Source organism: Peromyscus eremicus, chromosome 8a (assembly GCF_949786415.1).
Source record: "Peromyscus eremicus chromosome 8a, PerEre_H2_v1, whole genome shotgun sequence".
Lineage (NCBI taxonomy): Eukaryota > Metazoa > Chordata > Mammalia > Rodentia > Cricetidae > Peromyscus > Peromyscus eremicus.
In genome coordinates this window covers 59,794,807-59,817,134 of record NC_081423.1, presented here as the reverse complement: position 1 = coordinate 59,817,134, position 22,328 = coordinate 59,794,807, and the positions used below count along the sequence as shown (strand labels likewise).

At 50.7% G+C, this 22,328-nt stretch overlaps 1 protein-coding gene across 1 annotated transcript; it reads right to left on the bottom strand.

Annotated features, from left to right (window-relative positions):
- Positions 1–2,398: 2,398 nt before the first annotated feature.
- Trarg1 (trafficking regulator of GLUT4 (SLC2A4) 1) lies at positions 2,399–21,290 on the bottom strand. Its single transcript, XM_059271238.1, has 3 exons — positions 20,472–21,290; positions 5,720–5,852; positions 2,399–3,706 (listed from the first exon to the last, which is right to left on the bottom strand). The coding sequence occupies exons 1-3, from the start codon at positions 20,847–20,849 to the stop codon at positions 3,696–3,698; spliced, it is 522 nt and encodes a 173-aa protein (XP_059127221.1). The 5' UTR covers positions 20,850–21,290; the 3' UTR covers positions 2,399–3,695.
- Between the last annotated feature and the right edge of the window lie 1,038 nt (positions 21,291–22,328).

Here is a 22,328-nt window from a genome sequence, read left to right as displayed (position 1 = left end):
ATTATTTCATTGGATGCTCACACTTCAGATCTGACAAGGCTCAGAGAGGTTAGGAGCTTCCCCAGGGGCCCTCAACTAGTAAATAGCCAACTGAGATTTGAACCCAGCACCATAACCTGACCCACTTTGTTCTGCAGCCTCTTGAGTCCTAAGACCCTTCCTCCCCCACCTCCCCTCCCGTTTCTGGGCTCTCAGCATTTCCTTCCATGCCCATTGGCTGCCTAGCCTGGTGACCCTGCCAATGCTCCCTCAACAACCCCCCCACTGCCGGGAAAACAGCCCCTGCTTGTGGCCTACAGCAGCTAGAGAGCTGCTTCGTTTCCCCCTCAAACCATCCATGTCTGCCTTCCTTCCACTGGGCTTTTCCTTCTGGGCCAGCAAAGTGTGTGGCAAAAGCTGAGGATGGAATCCTGTCACCAAAATGTCTTTACTGTTTTCTGTGTGTCAAACGTGGTGTGGCTTTAGATAAGACCCAGAATCTTTCTGGGCCTCAGTTTACCCATGTGAGTACAGGGATAGTGATGCTAGCTACCCCACAGGGCTGCCATGTGGATTTGCCTGGGACAAGAGCTCGTTCCTGCCTTCTTTTCTCCAGCTCAAGATCTTGGGCCATGAGCAGAAAGGACGGAAGGGGTCTTGGGAGATGGCTCAGTTGGTAATCCACTGCTGAGAGGTAGAAACAGATGGATGCCTGAGGCTGGCTGACCAGTAGCCTAGCCTAGTCAGCAAGCCCCGGTCCCAGTGGGAGACTGTCTCAAGACACAAGCTAGATGGCTCCCGAGGAACAACACTTGAGGTTGACTCTGGCCTCCACAAGCATGTACACACATCTGCATCCACACACAAGACAGGGAAGGTGGGAATAGCCATTGCCCATCTGCTTTGTAGTATGTAAACTGAGGCCTGGAAAGAATGGTGGCTCGCCCATAGGAATACCATGAATTGTCTATGGAGCCCCAATGACCACAGGATCCCCTGGCCCAAATCAAATCCAGGGATTGACAGCCTGAGTAGACTGCTCCTGCTTGGCTGTTTGGAAGCCCCAACCTCAGCAATACACACACACAGGGAACACATATGTTCAGCTTTATTTCTTTCCATGCCAAGAAATACAGAGTCACTAGTGTGTGTGTGGTGGGGAGGGGGCAGTTCTTGCTGTTCACCAGGATGCCCAAAGAGAGGCAAGGTCAGTTCCCCCAGCCACTGTGTTCATGCAGCTGGCCCCGAGCCAAGACAATGTTAGGACAGCAGGGCCCTTGTCCCTCCCAGTTAGGACAGCAGGGCCCTTGTCCCTCCCAGCTTCGTGGGGACTGGGTGCCGAGAGAACTCTTCCTCAGTCTTCTCCCATCCTAATGGCTTTTTCCTCCTGCCCTGTACTCCCCTCTGCCCAAGGGATACCCCGGAAACCCCTAGGCTGTGTCTCTGGAACCATGGGAAGGCTCTCAGCTAAGCCATTCCCTGATGCAGAGACTCCAATTGTTCCGGACTGAAGTGTAAATAAGTGTGAGCGTGTGTGAGGGTGTGAATGACAGACCTACTGTACACTTGTGACTAGGGATTGGGGAGGAATGGCTGGGCGTGGGCTGGACTCCAGGGATGCAGCGGCTGAAGATAAAGTCACCTCTGCCTCTTCTCCCCTCATGACAATCCCTCATAACAGTTCCCTCTTCTTGAGGGTCCTGAAGCTGGACCCCCAGTGTGTGTGTGTGTGTGTGTGTGTGTGTGTGTGTGTGTGTGTGTGTGTGTGTGTGTTGGGGGGTACTTTAGCAAACCGTCCACTCAAGATCAGGAGCCTGTGATAGGCTGTTTCCATAGACAGTACATCTCCTCTGACCCAACCTCTCACCTCACACACATGTTCTGGGCTCACACACCTACTTCCCACAGCAAATGGGGACATCTCTAGTTTAGGTTCAAAGATCCTGTAAAGGGTGCACAGCCAGTCCCTGCTTTGGGAACATAAGCCCAAGTTTATTCCCCCAGTGGGAGCCTGATTTAGGGGCATCAACCCCAGAGAGACACTCCCAACCCCTCGGCCCTCCCAGCAGGTGCTCTGACCTTGTCTGGGAGCCCCAGAGCCTCTCCTAGCGGCCAGTGCTCTCTGCTAACCTGCCCTGCCCAGGGCCCCTGAGATTGTAGGGAGCCAGGCAGGGAGCCCTGGGGAGGAGGTAGCAGGTCCTAATTTTGCTCAGAGGAGATGAACTTCCATTCCCCACCCAGTGTGGCTGTGGTTTTAGGCCCATTCCCCCCATTGAAGCCAGTAGCCCTAGCCGCCGGGCAAGGAAAGCCTGGATCGTTCCTCTCCTCCCAGATCTGAGCTGAAGGTGGTGGTGGTGGTGGGGGTATGACATTGGGTAGTGGTAGCTCAGAGCAAGCAAGGCCAGCAGGTGAAGCCTGGCAGAAAACTGGAGAAGCAGAGGCAAAAAGCAGGTGGCTGGTTGGCAGAGGGTTCTGTTCGGCTCCTTTCCCATGTTCTGCTAGGTCCTAAGACAGAGGCTGTAGCTACTGGGCCCTTACTCCCTGCCCCAGTCCCCACTCTCTAGACTGACCCTTCAGCTGGGCCTTTCCTTCTAGACTCCGGGGGCTCCAGATTAAGAAATAACAAGCCTTCTTAAGAATTCTCTAGCCCCCTCCCTTACAAAATGCAGCAAAGACTCCCGAGAGCCTATGAATCAGAGAGTCCAGTAAGAGCTTCAAAGTTACCCCTAGGGAGAGCCTTGGTTGCTATGGATGGCCAGGGACACGGGACCAGGCACAGAGCATCCATTAAAGCTGGGCTAACAGCCTGAAGCCAGGGTCCACCTCAGCTCTTCTCTGTAGGATCCCTGAACGCCCTATAGAGGGCCCCTGAGTCACTTGCACGGGTTACCAAGATGGGATCCCAGACCCCTAAGGAGTCAGTGGCAGGAGAGAGCCCAGGCTCTGCCCCTCCCCCATGGCTGACCTGGGTCAGGTCAAGTTCAAGGACTTCCAGGTTGGTGCCTCTGGCTACAGCACAGGTGGGGAGCAAGAGGCAGGCCCCATGGTTCTGGAAGGTGCTCTGGAACCAGAGTCCTTGGTAGAGAAACCTCGAGGCTGAAGTTCAGTAAGAGGGCCCGGTGTGTCATGCTATCCCTATCCAATCTTCAGTGGAAGATTTCCACATGGCTCTTGCCTCTTTGCCGGTGGGTATTCAGGGCCCATGCTGAGTGAAACCTTCACCTTTGGACTCAGGCTAGGATCACCGTGGATGCTCCACGCAAAGCATGCAAGGAGTCTGCTTGCTCCCTATCAAGAAAAGTAGAAAAGACAGCGGCCCAAACTGTGCTCGTGTTCACAGACACCAGGGTGTGCGGTGCTTCTTTCTTGGCTGTGGAGCTGGTTTTCTTCCCATTCTGGCAGTTTATGCTGTGTGTAAGTCCCAGGAATCGTGGGGATAAGAAACAAGCCTGAGAACTGAGGTCAAAAGGCAAGTGATGTGTCTATGAGCTTATTCATTGGGTTCACGGCCAACTTCATTCCAGATTTTCCTTCCCGTCTGCCATGGGCTAACAGTGGAGTGCTGTAGAGGTTTCCCTCCAAGTTTGTGCTTTTGGAGCTTGGGAACAGGTGGGGACTTGGCAGCCACCGTCCTGTCCTCCGTAATGTGTGGGGATGTGTGGGTTCGAAGCTCTCCAGCTGGCTGGCATCTGCCTCCGCTAGAAACAGCTCTGCGGTTACTTCGGAACTGTAAAGAAAAGAAGGGTTATAGTGAAACTGTGCAGAGGACACTGGGCCTTCAGAGCCCCGATTTAAGGAGCTGTGAGCCCGTGTTAAATTGTCTCTTGGTGGGAAGTGGTGACCAGGATGAGGTACAGGGCCAGGAACATCTTTGGTTTGGGGTTCTTGATGCAGGGACTCCCACCAATGAGAAGACTGTGGCTTTGGTGATTGGTTAGAGAAAGGTCATGTGACACTAACTGAACCAACCAAAATCAATCCTGGGACCTTTAGTCTGTTGTTAGAAGCAATTTTTTTTATTTATTTATTTATTTATTTATTTATTTATTTATCTATTTATTTATTTTGAAGACAAGGTCTCACTAAGTAGCCTTGGCTAGCCTAGAGCTTGCCATGTAGATCAGGCCACCTGCCTCTGCCTCCCGAGTACTGAAATGAAAAACACAAGCTACCACACCCAACCTAAAGATGATTGATTTTCTTTTAGGCAGAGTCTCATGTGACCTAGGGTTGTCCCTAAACTCACTGGCCTTAAACTTCTGATCCTCCAGCAGCCACCTCCTAAGTGCTAGGATCACAGACACAAGCCACAGTGCCCCGTACATCACCTTTTTAAAATTACCGCTTAATTACTGGACTGGTTTGCATGTTTGACTCTATTAGAACACTGTTATCCCTGGTGATTGTCACCTGCCATCCTAAGGAGAGACCCTGCATAGAAATTAAGTCAACACACTGAAAGCCGGACAAGATCATGAGACACATTCCTGTCACTTCCCTTCACGTGTCTAGATACAGCTTTGCACAGGACTAGAGCCGCCCATCTGGAAATACCTTTTAGGAAAGCTACAAACTTCTTTTGCCAAACTGAGTTCCAAAGTTGTCCCAGCAACAGTGACAAGCAGCAGAACAAGTAGCCTGGGACACAGTAAGTGATAGGGATCCCAATGCTTCCGGCTGCTGGTCCCTGCCACTCGCATGCCTGAACGCCCATCAAACTCCGCGCTGACAGAGGAAGTCGAGGCTCAGAGCTTATGAAACATGAAACTTCATTTACACAGGAAGTGGATGGAGGATCTGAACTCTGACCGAAAACCTGTACACTTGCTTCTCCTGAGTAGACAAGACTGCCCATGACCCTACACTGGGCCCCAGGCTCTGAGCACTTCCTACTCTAGGCCAGCACCACCTGCACTGGTACCTGAATTGGAAATCTTACTAGAATGCACATTCTGGGCTGGTGGCTAGTTCTATGGGAGGTCGCTTCCTTAGCATGAGTGAGGCCCTCAGTTCCAGCCTCAACACCACCAAAGAAAGGAAGAAAGAGTCTAAGATGCAGATTTCCATTCAGTGGGGTCTGAGAGTCTAAAACAGCCCCAGGTACAGCAAGACCACAGAGCACATTTTGAACAGCAAGGTCTTTATGGGAGAGGCTTATATTGATCTCTGAAATAAACAGAAATGTCCCAGAGTGTCCCACGCTTGGGACAGCTCTGAGATAAATAGCCTCCACACCCTTAAAGCTAGGGCTGACAGTGTCCTCTGAAAAAGGTTTACACCTCAGACCAGTGCCCTGGGCCACCTTCAGGTACTAACAGCGCTGCTTGCTGTCTTCTTCCGAACACGCAGCGTGTTTCCAGTCTACCCTGACTGTGCAGCAAGGAGGCCTAGTCATCAGTCTCCAAAGCCATCGCATCCGTTATCCCAAGTAAGGCTTACAAAAGCCCTCTGTGGTAGAGGCTTCCTCTCGGCACTTTATACTTGAAAATGCAAGGTTCGGCCAAATGGGACACTGGCCCGGGTCCCAGGCCATCAAAGTTGAGACTGGAATTTGTCTCTGATTCCTAGGGCAGTGCCCATTCTAGACGCTTTTCTATTGATCCATAAGTCCAGGCATAAGATGAGTCAGAAAACCCCTCTTCACCTAAACAGTCTTGACTGAAGTGAAAGGGTATGGCTACACCCTTACCACTGCCCTGTCCCCAGGGCTCTCTCTCTGCTCCGTGCCCCTGTGACTCACCTGTGAAGTTGACAGTGACAGCCACAATGATGATAACGATGCCCAGGATGATGAAGGTGATACTGAGCAGTCGTGCCAGGCGGCCCAGCCTCCGTGCCCCATCCATGTCCCCCTGCTGCACACTACTTCGAGACTGCAGAGAGAGGGCAGAGAAACCTCAGGAAGCTTGCCCCTCAACCGTGTGGCATGGGAGCCACACAATGGTCTTGTGAACTTCCAGATACGCCTCACCCTCCTGACCACCTACAGTCCAGTAGGCTCCTCCAGGACACATGACCTGGGCTTCTTGGGCAGACCCCTCTCCCAGGGGACTGCCGGGCAAAGGAAACAAGCAATATCAGGTGCTTCTTCTCAGGGTAGTGACAGGGCAGGGACAGAGTGGCAGGGGCAGGTGATATAGTGGAGATCAAGGAACTAAGAGGGGGGCAGGTCCAAGCCAACTTGCAGGAAGAGACAGGCTAGAGACCCTGCAGACCCCTCCTAAGTGCAATTCCACAGGCACATGGGGACAGGAAGACAGTCCTGTGGTTTTCTCTACTCACAGCATGCCTGATCCCCTTCTCCCATGACCTCCTCCTTGCCACAAAACCAAAGGCACTGGCCTCTCTCCTAGTTCCTTCCATGGCCATGACCTTGTTCAACACAGCCCACCTTTGTGATCCCACAAGGGAAGCCAGGCTGTGATAACCCTGGTGGTCTCTTGGTGGTGAGCTTCAGTTCTCTGGGGCCCAGTGAATCTGGTGAAATCAGGTGGATGTGGAAGGAGTGGAGACGGTAAGGACAGGGAGGCCCCTGGGTTAGCTCTGGCTGCCTTAGTAGGAGGTGTATCCAAACATCCACACAGGGACCCCAGGCCTCTTCTGTTATGGCCTAAGACTATCTGCCAGCCAGGGCTGGCTTCATGTCTTCAAAGTCCTTACCCTAGAGTCTCTCTGTCCCTCTTGGGCTTCATGCACTTGCCCAAAACTCTAGGCTGCCCAGGCACAGAGGGTTAACTGGGGTGTGGCTGCTTTTGGGGCCACAGACACACTGGAGGCTTCTTCTCAGTACTTTATACTTGAAAACACAGTGTTCAGCCAGACAGGACACTGGCCCAGGTCCCAGGTCATCAGAGCTGAGACTGGACATGGAGCCTCTGACTCTCAGCCCCTTTGTATTTTTCTTTCTATTGATCCAGCAAGTCCGGGCATAAGATGAATTTGTTTTGGAGTTTTGTAGTGTTAAGGATAAAACCTGGGGCTTTGCCTGTGCTTGGCAAGCACTTTACTGCTGAACTATATCTATATACACCTTTGTACAGAGATCCGCCTGGCTCTGACTTCTGAGTACTAGGATTAAAGGCGTGCACCACCACCGCCTGGCTTCTGGTCTGATCTTAAATTCATTCTGTAGCCCAAGCAATTGTTGAACCCTCAATCCTCCTGCCTCAGCCTGCCAAGTAGTTGGAGTTCCAGGCCTGCATGACCAGGCCCACACAGATATTTTATCTTCTGACTCAAAGAGGCTCAGGACCTGTGCAGCAGAGACATGTAGTTGAGTACCTTGATGGTGGGGTGGTGGTGGTGGTGGTGGTGGTGGTGGAGGTGGTGGAGGTGGTGGTAATGATGACAGTGATTAACTGAGCCCTGACTTGTACCAGGCAGCTTGCTCAGGGTGCCACCTAGAGATCTCACCCTGCCTCAGAATCGTCCTATCAGGGTGGCAGGTGCTGCCCCACTTCCCTGACTTAAAAAAAACGAAAACAAAAACAAACAAAAAACTAAGGGCCAGAGACCTGAGACATAACCTCTCTTCTCTCCTCATGAATGTATCCCCACCCCTGTGTCAGTGCCCTGACCTCTTTTCTCAGATTCTAACCCATCTCCTAACTGCATTCCACCCCAAGCGACTGCCAGGACATAGTGGCATCCAGCTGCCCCTTGCTCTCTGAGACGCCTCTCACTTGCCTACACCCCACTTACTGGCAACAGCTGCATCCACCACCTAAGTCACAACTGGTTTCTTGTCTCTTTGTTCATTTTAAGCACTGGGGATTGAACCTAGGGCCTGTGCATGCTAAGCAATGGCCCTACCACTGAGCCACATTCTCAGAGCCCACCATAATAATGTGTTTCCTCTCCTAGTCAAATCCGTTGCTATGCTGCTCTCTAACATCCTTGTACCTAGTTTTCCCCTTTTACCTGAGCTGTGGCAATAGCTTCCTAAAGATCCTTCTGGAAACCAGGCGAAGGTGGCGCATGCCTTTAATCCTAGCACTCGGGAGGCAGAGGCAGGTGGATCTCTGTGAGTTCGAGGCCAGCCTGGTCTACAAAGTTCCAAGAAAGGCGCAAAGCTACACAGAGAAACCCTGTCTCGAAAAACCAAAAAAAATAAATAAATAAATAAAATTTTTAAAAATAACAAAATAAAATAAAAAAACCAGATCCTTCTAGATAGGATCTCTGTTCTCTACCATTTCATTCTGCTGATACTTATACCACGCACCATGTCAGGGCTGCAATGCTGATGTGAAGGATGGGTAGGAGTGCCGTGTGCAAATGGCCTGTAGGGCAGATGTGCACATGCTCAATAGTCACTCCTGAGGATAGTAGGAGGTGTCAGATAAAGGCCAGTGTGCCTAGAGTTGACAGAGTGGGGATAAGAGGCTATAGGATGGGAAGGGTGTCTTTGCTAGTTACTGGTGTCTTCCAGTAACTTCCAGAAGCCTCCCCCATCCCCCCCAAAATGTGTCTTGGTTCAATAAACAGCTGGAGCTGATAAAGGAAGGGCAGGGGGGTGGAATGGTTGGAAACCCACTTCTGAAAGGCCTCTCTAGCTGTTAGTGAGGATCAGAATGGAGGTGGAGAGAGCATGGTGTGGCAGAGTGAGTCCATCATACTAGTGCTCAGGAGGCTGAGGCAGGAGAATCACAAGTTAAAGCTTAGCCTGAGCACCATAGTGAGGGCCTGTCTCAAGAATGATAATAATTTTTTTAAAAGCTGGAGGGATGAGCCAGGCAGTGGTGGCGTACACCTTTAACCCCAGCACTTGGGAGGCAGAGGCAGGTGGTTCTCTGTGAGTTCGAGGTCAGCCTGGTCTACAGAGCGAGATCCAAGACAGGCTCCAAAATTACACGGAGAAACTCTGTCTCAAAAAACCAACCAACCAAACAACAACAACAACAAAAAGCTGGAGAGATGATGACTCAGTTCACACAGCGCTTGCTCTGCAGGTCCACAGCGCCCATGCACAGAATCAGGCATGTTGGTATGCCTGAGCACAAGGTTCAGACTTTTCAATCTGTATGTGTGTATCTGTGTGAGAGCATGTCACATGTGTGAATGCCTGTGGAGGCCAGAAGAGGGCGTCAGATCCCCTGCAGCTGGAGTTCCAGGCAGTTGTGAGCTGCCGGGTGTGGGTGCTGAGTCCTCTGGAAGAGCAGCAAGTGCTCTTAACCACCGAACCATCTCTCCAGCCTCTGCACAAGGGGTGTGTGTGTGTGTGTGTGTGTGTGTGTGTGTGTGTGTGTGTGTACACCAAAACGTAGAAAACGTGACAGTTAAAAAATAAAAAGAGTAATTCAAACTCGTAGTAAAATGTGTCCATTTAGCAGGGCGGTGGTGTCGCACACCTTTAATCCCAGCACTTGGGAGGCAGAGGCAGGCAGATCTCAGGGAGTTCAAGGCCAGCCTGGTCTACAGAGTGAGTTCCAGGACAGCCAGGACTGTTGCACAGAGAAACTCTGTCTTGAAAAAAAAAATATGTTCATTCAGCTCTGTTGAGACTATGAAAGACTGGTAAAACTTAGTTTAAAATTTAAATTGCTAACTCCAAAAAAAGAATAGTAAGGTGGAGAGTAACTAAGAAAGACATCAGAAATTGACCTCTGGTCTCCACATGTACATGCACCCTGCTATACACACACACACACACACACACACACACACACACACACACACAGAGAGAGAGAGAGAGAGAGAGAGAGAGAGAGAGAGAGAGAGAATTTAGAGGCTGAAGAGATGTCTCAGTGGGTAAGAGCACTGGTCTTTCCTCCAGAGGACCCAGGTTTGATTCCCAACGCCCACATGGCAGCTCATAACCTTCTGTAACAGTTCCAGAAGATCTGACACCTTCTTCTGGCCTCTGAGGGTGATGCATGAATGTCGTGAACAGATATACACACAGGCAAAACACTATACATGTAAAATAATAATTTTTAAAATTATTAGTTGCATGTCTGTTAGCCCAGCATTGGGAGAGGAGGTGAAGAGACAGATCCCAAGTTCACATGCCAGCCAGTGTAGATAGAACAGAGCTTCTGGTTCTGTGAGAGACTCCATCACAAGGCAATAAGAGAGCGATAGAGGAAGACACCCCAAGTCCTCCTCTGGCTGCCACACATACATACACCGCACATGAATGCACATGCACACATACACCTGTGCACAAATGCACATGCACACATACACCTGTGCACAAATGCGCATGTACACATACACCACACACATAATTTGGCTCCCACATGCACATACACCTGCACACAATGGAGACTGAGGTAGTCCTATCTACTCAGCATAGTCCTATCTACTCACTCATAGGCTGTCCACAGAAAAAAACCCAACTCCGGTCAACTTTAAACCCTTACTGCTCTCTTCCATGAGCTTCAGGAGGCCACTCTGTGCTGCCCAAGGCATGATGAGTCCTGACCTTTGCTCCTTTCCAGTCTTCTGCTTCCCCCAATCCTATGTGGCCAAATCCTCCCACCAATCAAGGGCTTACTCCAGTAACACCTCCTCTGTGAAGCATGCCAAGATTCTCCCACCTCTGGGGTGTAAAAAACAAACCCTCCTAATATTTGGGTGTTAACCTTGTGTCAAGATCTTTACTGGTGGCTCACACGTTTAATCCCAGCACTCGGGAGGCAGAGCCAGGTGGATCTCTGTGAGTTCGAGGCCAGCCTGGGCTACAGAATGAGTTCCAGGAAAGGCGCAAAGCTACACAGAGAAACCCTGTCTCAAAAAAACAACAACAAAAGATCTATACTGAGGGTATTTCATTCTCTGAATACACTTATGAGGGGGGAAGGAGCCAGAACGTAGAGCACTGTGTGTGCATGGTGGGAGATGCAGTTACCAGAGAAAGGCCACATCAGGAAGAGCCACCATATACAGTATGGCTGACACCTGGCTGTGACACTTCCCAGCACTCTGGGATACTGAGTCAGGAAGACTGTGAGCTTGAGGCTAGCCTGGGTTACATAGCCAATTTGAGGGTAGCCTGGGCTAAACAGTGAGATCTTGTGGAAGAAGAGGGCAAAGAAGGGAGGAGGGGGAGGGGAGCAGGAGGTGCCTTGGCTGCTGTGTATGTAGCAGAGGCTAGATTTGATCCGGGAGGGCAATAAATGGGTTTATTTTTGTTGTTGTTTATTCAGACAGGGTTTCTGTGTGTAGCCTTGGCTGTCCTGGACCTCAGAGATCCACCTGCTTCTGCCTCCTGAGTGTTGGGATTAAAGGCGTATGCCATCACAGCCGGCCTTGTCCTAATGAAGGATTTTAATGGTGGACCAAACGAGACTTGCATCGGGGAATGTAAGTCTGACTAGTGTGGCGGCTAGGCTAGACAGATGGAGGCAGATTCAAAGACCTGAAATGAATAATGATCTAGACAAGAGCCCAGCCTGGAGAAGTGATGGAACCGGAGGTAATACACAGAGGGAAAAGAGACTGTCTGAGATGATGTGGAGGTCTCCGGCTGGATTGATGGAAAAGTGGAGTTGAGATGCCTGGGCACTATGAATTTGTCTAAGTTTGGGACACAGTCATGAATCCATGTCACCCCCCGCCACCTGGATGGTTATCCCAGGTCACTGAATCCATGACATCAATGTTTAGGCAACATTAGAAGAAAGAGAGGCTAATGTAGATAAAGACCTTGGGGATTTACAAGAAGTTCAAAATCAGCAATTTTAGGACTGTCGAGCACAGTGGCATACACCTGTAATCCCAGCTACTTGGGAGTCAAAGGAAGAAGGATCAAATATTCAAGGCCAGTCTGGACAACTTGGAGAAACTGACCCTGTCTCAAAATAAACGTTTGAAAGGTTTGAGGAAATGTGTTCACTAGCCTAGCGTGCGCAGGGCGGTGGGTTCAGTCCCCAGCACTGCAAAAGAAAAGATGGGATGGAGAAACTCTGAAGTTGCCTTGGGTAATTTCTGAGGGCTCTAAGAAGTAAACTTTATGTGCAGGACACAGGAGCAGGGTTTGCAATGAGTGAAGCTCCAACTTCACTTCAGAGAAACAGCAGCACGTGCAATAATGATTCAGGACCATGGAGAGAGACTAGTGTCCCTGCTGGAAAGAGAGAGGTGAGGAAGAGGAAACATTTCCGCCCCCTTCTTTGTCTCTCCCTTATGCACAGAGGCACAAGTCCCCAGATCCCAGCTATGCATGTGTCTTTGGGCCTGGGAGACACCAGCACATAACCTCTGGATGAGACTAAGCACATCTGTCCTCTAAGTTGATGAATGGACAATTAAACAGATCTAAGCATGAAAAAAAAATGTGCTGCTCCTACAACACACTAGTCAACTGGCTACAGAACGTGCCTAAGGAGGGCAAGAAGTGCAGGAGTGTTTACCTAGCATGTACAGAGCCCTGGGCTCTGCCCCCAGCACCACATAAGCCAGGCATGGTGATACACGCCTCTAATCCCAGCACTTAGGAGGAGGAGAAGGCAGGAGATTCAAGAGTCCAAGGTCAAGCTGGGTATGTTGGTTCAAGTCTTTAAATCTAAGCACTTGGGAGTCAAGGAGGCAGATGTCTGTGAGTCCAAAGGCAGTTTGGTCTAGTAGCAAGTTCTAGGCCATCCAAGACTACATAGCAAGCTCCTGTCCCACAAGACAAAACAAAATCACACACACACACACACACACACACACACACACACACCTTCAAGGTCATCCTTGGGCTACATCAAGTATACAAAGCCGGGCTAGGATACTTGAGATCCTGTCTGGGAGCAGGGGAAGCCTGAGGAAGCTGTCCCTGTGGATCTATGAGGCACTGTCCTGTGTTATAGGAATAACCCACAAAGAAGTGACAGTCCTGTAGTCACCACTGCAGATGGAGTGGTGCCAGTAATGCCTTGTGGGACCTGATAATTTTCAAAGTGGTGAAAGCCAGACTTTCCCATTCACAGGAGTTTTATCCTTTCCTCTGGCCTTGCAAAGTTTCATTTAGTGTCAGTAAAAACAGGGGCCAGCCCCATGTATTAAGCATCTACTACGTGCAGATTTTGTGCAGGTGCTGGAGGAACACATTAGCTCACTCAATCCTCCCAACAGCTCTGCGAGATGGGTGTTTCTATTATAATGACTTTAAAAATAATATTTGTTGATGCTCTGAGTCAAGGTCTCCTGTAGCCCAGACTGGCCAATACCTTGTTACATAGCTGGTGTTAACCTTGAACTCCTATCCTCCTGTCTCTACTTCCCAAATGCTGGGATTAACCAGCATGTGCCACATGCCCAGCTATTGGCCTGTTTTATCACTATTACTCACAGAGGGCCCATTGCCCGGGGTCTTACTCTGCTGACACGAAACCTTGCTACAAGAACATGGCCATTTCTCAGTCTGTCCTGTGTGCCAATCTGCCCCTCCCCCATGGAATCACAAAGATTGCAGTGCATACTTGAGCTGGAGCTGGACATCTGTAACCACTGCTCTTCAGACAGAGCCACTAACCCCACCTCCCTGGCCACCGTAAGCCTTGTCAGAGCCATTTGTCTTCCTCTGATGGCCTTAATGGGGAGGACAGATGAGTGAGAGGAGGAAGACGAGCGAGGGCATGGTGCTTCCCTACACACACACACACACACACACACACACACACACACACACACAGAGGGGTTGACTTTCCTGGAAGTGTCCTCAGATCCAGACTATGAGAGAATGATGGACTGAGCATCCAGCTGGTGGACCTCCTACCAGCCATGTGGCCATGGCCCATTGTGCATAGGATGTGTGTCTGCGGACAGCAGCATTCTCTGAGGCCAAGAGCTTGAACCTGTGTCTGCAGGGACTTCTAGTATCTTCAAGACTTGGAGCCCCAGTGTAGGAAACTGACCACCCCCTCTGGGGACTGTTACCCTGCTGCCTCCAGGAAGGACATAGTGTGGAACCCTAGATGGATAGCTGACCCTTTCATCCCCGGGGCATGGAAATGGCCTAGAAGATAGACTGGCTTTGAAGTCAAGTAGCTGCAGGAACACCCAAGAAGGCAAGAGGTGTGGTTGGTAGGAACATGCACTGTGATCAAGGCAGCCAGGCTGGGTTCCAACCCTAGGCTTCCCACTTATTACCTTCTTGTCTCTACACTTAAGGTTTTCTTTTCCCCTTCTTCCTTCCTTCCTTCCTTCCTCCCTTCCTTCCTTCCTTCCTTTCTTTCTCTCTCTCTCTCTCTCTCTCTCTCTCTCTCTCTCTCTCTCCCTCCCTCCCTTCCTTCCTTCCTTCCTTCCTTCTTTCCTTCTTTCCTTCCTTCCTTCCTTCTTTCCTTCTTTCCTTCCTTCCTTCCTTCCTTCCTTTCTTTCTCTCTCTTTCTTTCTTTCTTTCTTTCTTTCTTTCTCTCTCTCTCCCTCCCTCCCTCCCTTCCTTCCTTCTTTCCTTCCTTCCTTCCTTCCTTCCTTTTTTCTTTCTTTCTTTCTTTCTTTCTTTCTTTACCATGAGAATAATAATAGCACCCAGACCTCACAGGGCTACAGTCAGAGCTAAATGAGAGAATACATCTAAACCATTTGGAGCTGTGCCTAACCCTTACTAAGCATCCGTGAATTTGAGTAACATCATCCTTCGATTTCCTCATCCCTGGTCCTGATGCTTCCCTTGGACATTCATTCCCATAACTACATTCCACCCTTTGCCATCGCCGCTCTGAAATCTGAACCCCCAACATTTCCTTCAGCCTGTTATACTGGTGGGACCTGCCCTTCTCTGAGTCCCCGCCTGTGATCTCTGTTCACATCCAAGGCCATCACCTGCTCACTGACCAGCCCTACTCTTTGTCATGTCACCTCAGCCACTCTTGCCCACATCGGCTGTACCACCTGGCCCTGGTCTAATGCCATCTCTGCACTCAGAGCCCAGTGTCTACAAATCTACACAATAATATTGGAGCAAGTGACACTACCCCAGAAGCTGATGGCAGTCCCCACCCGGAGTCTCCAGCCTCCGCACAGCCATTATCTCTCTGTCCCTGGTCACATCCCATCTCCTGTGCCATGAGGCCCTTTTTGCTCAGCAAATGGAGACACTGCCTTCCACTCCCTGGCAGCTCCCTTTCCTCTGAGTATTTCTGCTTCAAGGCCTCTCCTCTCCAGGGACCCCTCACGTCTCTCCTTTGTCTATACCTCTCCACCAAGACACCCAGAATCTAGGAATGGCCAACCCAGCAGACGAACCACCCTCCTTGAACCTAACCTCTCCAGGGCCTTGGACCACTCCTGGACTCTTCAGACTGCCCTTCATTCCCTCCCTCCTTTCCAGCTTTGCTTGAACCTTCTAGAAGCTTCTCTCAGTACATGCTTTTTGTTGTTCTTTGGTTGGTTGATTTGGGTTGGGTTTGGTTTTTGAGACAGGATCTTGTTTTGTAGCCCAGGCTAGTTAATAGGACTCGCTCTGTAGCCAAGACTGACCTTGACCTCATGGCAATCCTCTGACCTTGAGTTCACAGCAATCCTCTGGCCTTTACATCCCGTGTGCTAGGATGACAGGCCTGTGGGCCACAAGCAGCTCCACTCTATAAATGTGGACAGTCCCAGAGCTAGCTTTGAGAACAGGCTCCAATATCCCTGAGGTGGAGCCTGACCACATGCTACACACACACACACACACACACACACACACACACACACACACACACACACACAGAGGCCTTCATGTTCTTCCTTCCCAGTCCATCTAGAGCTTAGACATCCCCATCCCTTCCTATACATGGGATCTCCTTCCAGTAACCCATTTCCCACCATGCAACTGAAGGTTGGTTTTGCAATATGAACTGACTACATGGTGCCTCAGCCCAAAACTCCCCAGGGGCTCTTCAGAGGCTTGAATTCCAAGAGCGAGGCCCTGCCTTTCAACAGCCCCCAGCACACTCTAGTCCCCTCCCTCAGTGCCAAACAGCAGCCGCTTATCTTAGCCATCCACCTCTTTGTCTAGCACCTGCTTGTTTCCTAAGACAGGCTCGCTCACCCATGTGAAGGCGGTATCCCCTACTACTCTGTTCCCTCCAAAGAAGCAACTGGCCGTTCAAGATGAATGAATAAATCAGTAAAGAACCAAATGAGTGGAAGGTGGGTGGATCCACATCTTAGGGGGTTCCCAGAAGCCACCTCTGCCCGCTGCCAGTAAGCCTGGTCCAGGTCTCAAACCTCTACCACTCTTGTTGGTGTTGCTGTGGTTGTGGTTGTGGTTGTTGTTATTACTGGCGATGAGACCCAGCACCTGGCACATGCTGGGCAAGTGCTCTATCACTGACCTATAACCCAGCCCTTTAAAAAAAATGAAAATTTTGAGGTAGGGTATTCCTAAGTCATTCAAGCTAGCCTTGAGCTTACTCTGTGATCCAAGCAGACCTTGAACTTACAATCCTCCTGCCTTAGCCTTCTCAGTAGTTTAATTATAGACCTGTACCACCAGGTGCATTGAATGCCATGCTCAGCCAGACCCTTCAGTCTCTCTTGTCCCCTACCCCAGACCTTGATGGAAATCTAACCACAGATGACATATGAAGGCTGTGTGTGTGAAAGCAGTCAGTCACAAAAGGCCAAAGACAGGGTTTCTCTGTGTGTAGCCCTGGCTGTCCTGGAACTTGCTCTGTAGACCAGGCTGGTCTTGAACTCAGATCTGGCTATCTCTGCCTCCTGAGTGCTGGGATTAAAGGCATGGGCTGCTACCACCCAGCTATATATAATTCCATTTCTAAAGTGCCTGGAATAGGCAACTCTGAAGACAGGAAAATTGGTGCCACCCTGGGCTGGGAGGGATCCAGGACACAAGTAATATCTAACACACACACAGGGTTTCTTTTGAAGACAAGGAAAGTATTCTACAATCAGCTGGGGTTAAGATGTAACTTGTTGAGTGCACCGAAAACCATGGAATGACCATTCAGCCATAAAGAGGATGGGTCCTGTCATTTGCAACAGCTTGGGTGGAACCACAAGCCAGGCACAGGAAGTTCTCTTGCTCCTGCTCAGTCTAACAGTTGATCTAAAGCTAGGTATGGAGGCTCCTGCCTAAGAATCTCAGCACTAGGAAGGCTGAGGCGGGAGGATGTCCACACCCTCAAGACCTAAGCCACAGGGTCTCAAGACAAACAGGGGCAGGGATGTGTGCATATAGCCCCAACTAGGGCAACCATGATGGGGAGTGTGTGTGTGTGTGTGTGTGTGTGTGTGTGTGTGTGTGTGTGTGTGCTGGGAATTGAACACAAGGCCTTGGGCAAATTAAGCAAGTGCTCTACTACTGAGCTACATCCCCAGCCATCTGCTCGGAGTACAGCAAGTTGCCTAGGCTGGCTGCAAGTCCCAGGGATCTGCCTATTTCCACTTCCCCAGCATCAGGATTACAGATGTGTAGTGCCCAGCTTTTTTATGTGAATTGTGGGTTTGAACTCAGGCCCTCATCTTGCAAGAAAAGCACTTTACGAATTGAGCTTTCTCCCCAGCCCAATGCACTATCCATTTTTTGTTTGGTTGGTTGGTTTTTTGTTTTTTTCAAGACAGGGTTTCTCAGTGTAGCTCTGGCTGATCTGGAACTCTCTCTGTAGACTGGGCTGGCCTCAAACTCAAAGATCTGCCTGCCTTTGCCTTCAGAGTGCTGGGATCAAAGGTGTGCACCGCCACCATCCAGTTTATACATTTTTAAAACTATAAGAAAGTGTTCTGAAAGTTTCTACAATAAGGAAATGGTGAGGAGATATCAATGTTTAATTTGAATATGACACTGTGTATACTATATTGAAACAGTACATGGCATTCCATTGTCGTATGTAATCTTTAGGTGTTGTTTTGCTTTATTTTGTTTGTTTGTTGAGATGGAGTTTCACTATGTAATTCTGGCTGTGCTAGAACTCACTGTATAGACAAGGCTGGCCTTGAACTCACAGAGACTCTCCTGCCTCTGCTTCCTGAGTGCTGGTTTTAGAAGTGTGCACCACCACACCTGGCTAGTTTTTTTTTATTTTTAGCCGGGAGGCAGAGGCAGGCATATCTATGAGTTCAAGGCCAACCTGGTTCATCCAGCAAGTTCTAGACTATCTAGGGCTACATATGAGATAGAGGAGGGGGCAAGGAGAGGGAACCCATTAAACCATGCACTTTAGGTGGGTGAGTTATATATGAACTACACTAATAAAGCATTACATTACGAATTACATTAATAAATCACTACATTAATAAAGCTATTTTTAAACCCCGTTAGAAAATGAAGGGTGTAGTGGCCCGCTCTTGTCACCTTAGCGTTGGGAGGCTGAAGTAGGAGAATTGACATGGGTCTGAGGCCAGCCTGGGCTATATTGCAAGACCATGTTTCAAAAATCCGAAAAATAAGCCGGGCGGTGGTGGCGGCGCATGCCTTTAATCCCAGCACTCGGGAGGCAGAGCCAGGCGGATCTCTGTGAGTTCGAGGCCAGCCTGGTCTCCCAAGCGAGTTCCAGGAAAGGTGCAAAGCTGCACAGAGAAACCCTGTCTCGAAAAACCAAAAAAAAAAAAAAATCCGAAAAATAAATAAATAAGGCCCACAGTGACTTCTCATCCCCCAGAAGGGAGACTTCCTACAACACTTAGTCCCTGTGACCACAGAACACACTTACACTGGGCTGGGCTGTTCTTAAGCACTTTGTGGGGATTCATCTCAGCCTCTCTCAGCTCTTTAATGCAGGCATTAGGCTTCTGCCCACTTTACAGATGGGTAAACTGATGGCAGGTTGAGTACCTTGCCCAAGATGACTTAATTCCCTTGTGTTTGTGTCTGGCCTGGGCACTTCTTGCAGTATGTCCTAAGGACCTGTTTAGAAGCTTCTCTGCCCGGAGAGCAGCCCCAGGGACTCTGTCCCAGTGTCTGGTTTAGAGTCCTGTCCCTTCCTCCTAGCCCATCAGACCCGACTCAAATACAGAAAAAGAGAAAGAAGTGACAGAGATAGGTCCAGTGGTCTCACGGTCTTCAACCCAGCTTCTTTCGGGCAAGGACAATGCACTCTGCCCCCAATTCCCAGAAGATAATTCTAGAATCTGTTTTCTCCTGAGCTCTTGTGTGGTTTCCCTCCTGTCTCCCTTCCTGGGATCTTTCTCTGTAACCAAGAAGTTGGCTCTGCCCAGAGCCATTAGCTACACCCTGGAGCCTGGTGTGGTCCCCAAGTGCAGCCGGCAGCCTGGGAAGTTCAGATGGGCCCTGCTCGGGACCCTGCCTCACCCTGTCTCCTGAATTAAGCCTCTATACTCGAGATGCCGCCACTGTCCCCATGGCCTGTCAGGTGGCTCTGGATCATATGGGAACCTAATGGAGTGGACAGAGATGTCTGAAGAAGTACAGAAGGAGTGACCACAGTTTCCAGTGGCTTGATAATCAATGACTCAGCAGTACTGTCACTCCAAAGGAGACGGTGTCACCCACCCAGCTCTCTGGCTCTAACTGGCCTGTTTTCTCCCGCTGTCCCCAACCTCAAAGTACAAAGTCTCTGTACTTTCTAGCCCTGTCTGTCAGCACACATTCTCTGTGAGATCTTCTGGAAGTAGCCGCCCTACCCAGTGACTTCGCTTGAGGACAACCCAAGACAGAATTCAGAGTCCTGCAGAAGCCAAGACTAGCTCACATGCCCCCTCCTTGGCAAGGCTGGCCATGCTCTCTGACTTGTGCCCAGATCTCCAGCAAAAGCCAGCTGGGCCGGGTGGTGGTGGTACACGCCTTTAATCCCAGCACTTGGGAGGCAGAAGCAGACGGATCTCCGTGAGTTTGAGGTCAGCCTGGTCTACAGAGCAACTTCCAGGACAGGCTCCACAGCTACATAGAGAAACCTTGTCTTGAAAAACAAAAACAAAACAAAACCAAAAAAAGCTGGCTGGTGGAATCTGGAAAATCAGGAGACTCAGAGCCTCGAGATCTCCATTGTGCCCCAACCCCCAGCACCCTGACAACTCCCTCCCTCCCCATGGGCCCCAAGGGAAGTCAGGCCCCAGGATCCCAGTGCAGCAAGGCCACTGTGGCTCTTGGAAACAGAGGCAGCTGGTATAATGCCCTGGTGGCCCAAGAGGCTTGCCTCTCCTTGGGGCATTCAGAACCCCTTAGCCCTCTTCTGGCTACGCTCCCTGTTGATACAGAACCCCACTCAGACAGCCCCCCTACACCTCAAAAAAAAAAGCAATCAAGACACACACACACACACACACACACACACACACACACACACACACACACACCCGTTGGCTGTCACTCTCTCCTGCAGAATTTCACTCCAGATGAACCCCTGAATGCTTCTGCCAGAAGGGTCAGGAAGAACTTTCCCAGGGATACGGGGGGGGGGGGGGGGGGGCAGACATGAAGAAAGAAGAAACAGAATGGAGCCTTCGGTCCCTCTAGAAGGGAAGTCAGGAGATAAGAAAATGTTTCTCACCAAGGCTCCACCACCCCACCGTTCTCTGCTTTAAGTCCCTTCCCAGAGGACATGCCTGCCATCCTGGGGCGCCCACCCCGTTCCTCCCGCACAAAGCACGGGACTTACCATGATAGAAAAAATGAGGGGGATGAGGTTGAGGGGCCAGACGGGGCAGAAGCAAGAGGCGATGGCAAGGATCAGGTAATCTTTGGGAGCTTCTTGGTCCTGGGCATAGGAGGTGGTGACAACAGAGGACGCTCGCCGAGAGCTGGCCCGGGAAGGGGAGCCAGGGAGGGAGGGCTGGCGGTGCACCTCGGAGATGACCTTGAAGGGCAGGCTGTGGCCATTCTGCTCCAGGTCCAGAGCCCCCGACAGAGACTTGGACAGACCCAGAGCCTTGTCATCCTTGTTTTCCACTTTGGTGAGAAGCTTCTCCATCTCAGGCAGCTCCAGGGGTGAGGTGGAGCCTGGGTCTTGAAACTGAGGCTGCCCTGGGTTGGCCATGTTGGTGTGGGCCTTGGGTTTCTTCAGGTCCAGGTAGGCACAGTGTGCTCCAGAGGGTCCTCAGCACACCATTCCCCAGCTCAGATTTCAAACCTCCGGGATAAGGGTGGATGTGTTTTTGCAGGGGCCTGGGGGCCAGCTGGCTGCTGGAAGACTCAGAAGAGCTTCTCAAGGCTAGCAGAGTTCACAGCTGGAGTCTGCTGCTGCTGCTGCTGCTGCTGCTGCTGCTGCTGCTACTGCTGTGAGAACCTCCCAGGAAGCTGGAGGCTTCAGCTCCGTTCAAGTTTGAGGGCAACTTTGTGGAGCTGCTGTCTGCACAGATGGGCGGGGAAGTGAGAGAAAGTGGCGAGAGCAGAGGAAGAAGGCTCTTCTCCTCGCCTCTCTAGTGAGTGAGGCTGAGGCTGAGGCAGGGAAGCTGTGTGTGTGTGTGTGTGTGTGTGTGTGTGTGTGTGTGTGTGTGTGTGTGTGACACAGCCTCCCTCACTCTCCACCCTCCTTGGAGATGTCTCTCTTTTTCAATTCCCTTCTCCCCAGAGAATCATCCCAGCAGCATCTCGCCCCTGGCCCGGCCCAGCCCAGCAGAGTCCACAGGGACTTGGGCCAGCCCCTGGTTTCCTCTGCAGTCCCAGACCTGCTCCTCTGGGCCATGGCTTAGATAGGGGGAAAGACAGTGATCACCAAAGCAAGCCTCCTGCTCCTCTACTAAGCAGCCTGGTGCTTCCTATTGTCTGTTGGGAAATTCTGGGCTCTGGGTCCATCGTCTCCCACCTAGACCTTCACCCTCAACACTTATCTGGGGAAAGAGATGTGAGGGCCGTGTGGTCCCTGAAGGACCCAGTGGGGCCCAAGCCTAAGTTTCTAAACAGCTCACCAAGAGCTGACGAAGGGGCCTGTGGGGTAAATGCCTCTCCGTCTCATGCCTTCCATGGCTTATGGTGCTGAGCTGTAGGCAGAGACCCTCTTGGGATTTCTCTGACAGATGCCGGCTCTGAAAGGGCCAGAGACTCCGCCTGTCTTTCCTCAGACTCTCTTTCCTCCTCTGTTTCTGCCTCCTCCATTCTCTTCATCTCATTCTCCTTCCCTTCCCTTCCCTTCCCTGTCTCCGCCCTTGGTTTCACCAGACCCCAAAGCCACCAAGGTGTATAGAGGAGCATAGCTTGGAGGGGGCATATGAAATCATTTAAAGTTCCAGAGTCATGCCTGATGTGTGAAACCAGAGCTGGGAGGGCCGCTGAGACCATGGAGTTCAAATCTATTGCTTTTATCATTTAGAAATAGAGGCCCAGATGGGAAGGAACAGTCATCTCAGTCAGCTAGCAATCCCTGGCCTATGTCCTGGGGCTGGCAAGGAGCAAAACCAGCCATGTTGGTCGGGGGAGATGGCTTTGGTTGGTTTCAAGTTTATTTCAGAAATACTGCTTCTAGCAGAGGTAGAAGGGGAGCCACAGAGAGCTGGCTGGAGGGAAGAGAGGAAGGGAC

Bases quoted from the DNA above. Each gene is read 5' to 3' on its own strand.
- Trarg1 (XM_059271238.1), bottom strand. From the start codon at position 20,849: ATGGCCAACCCAGGGCAGCCTCAGTTTCAAGACCCAGGCTCCACCTCA. The intron at 5,853-20,471 runs GTAAGTCCCGTG...CTCTCTCTGCAG, and splicing joins CCCTCATTTTTTCTATCATG to TCTCGAAGTAGTGTGCAGCA.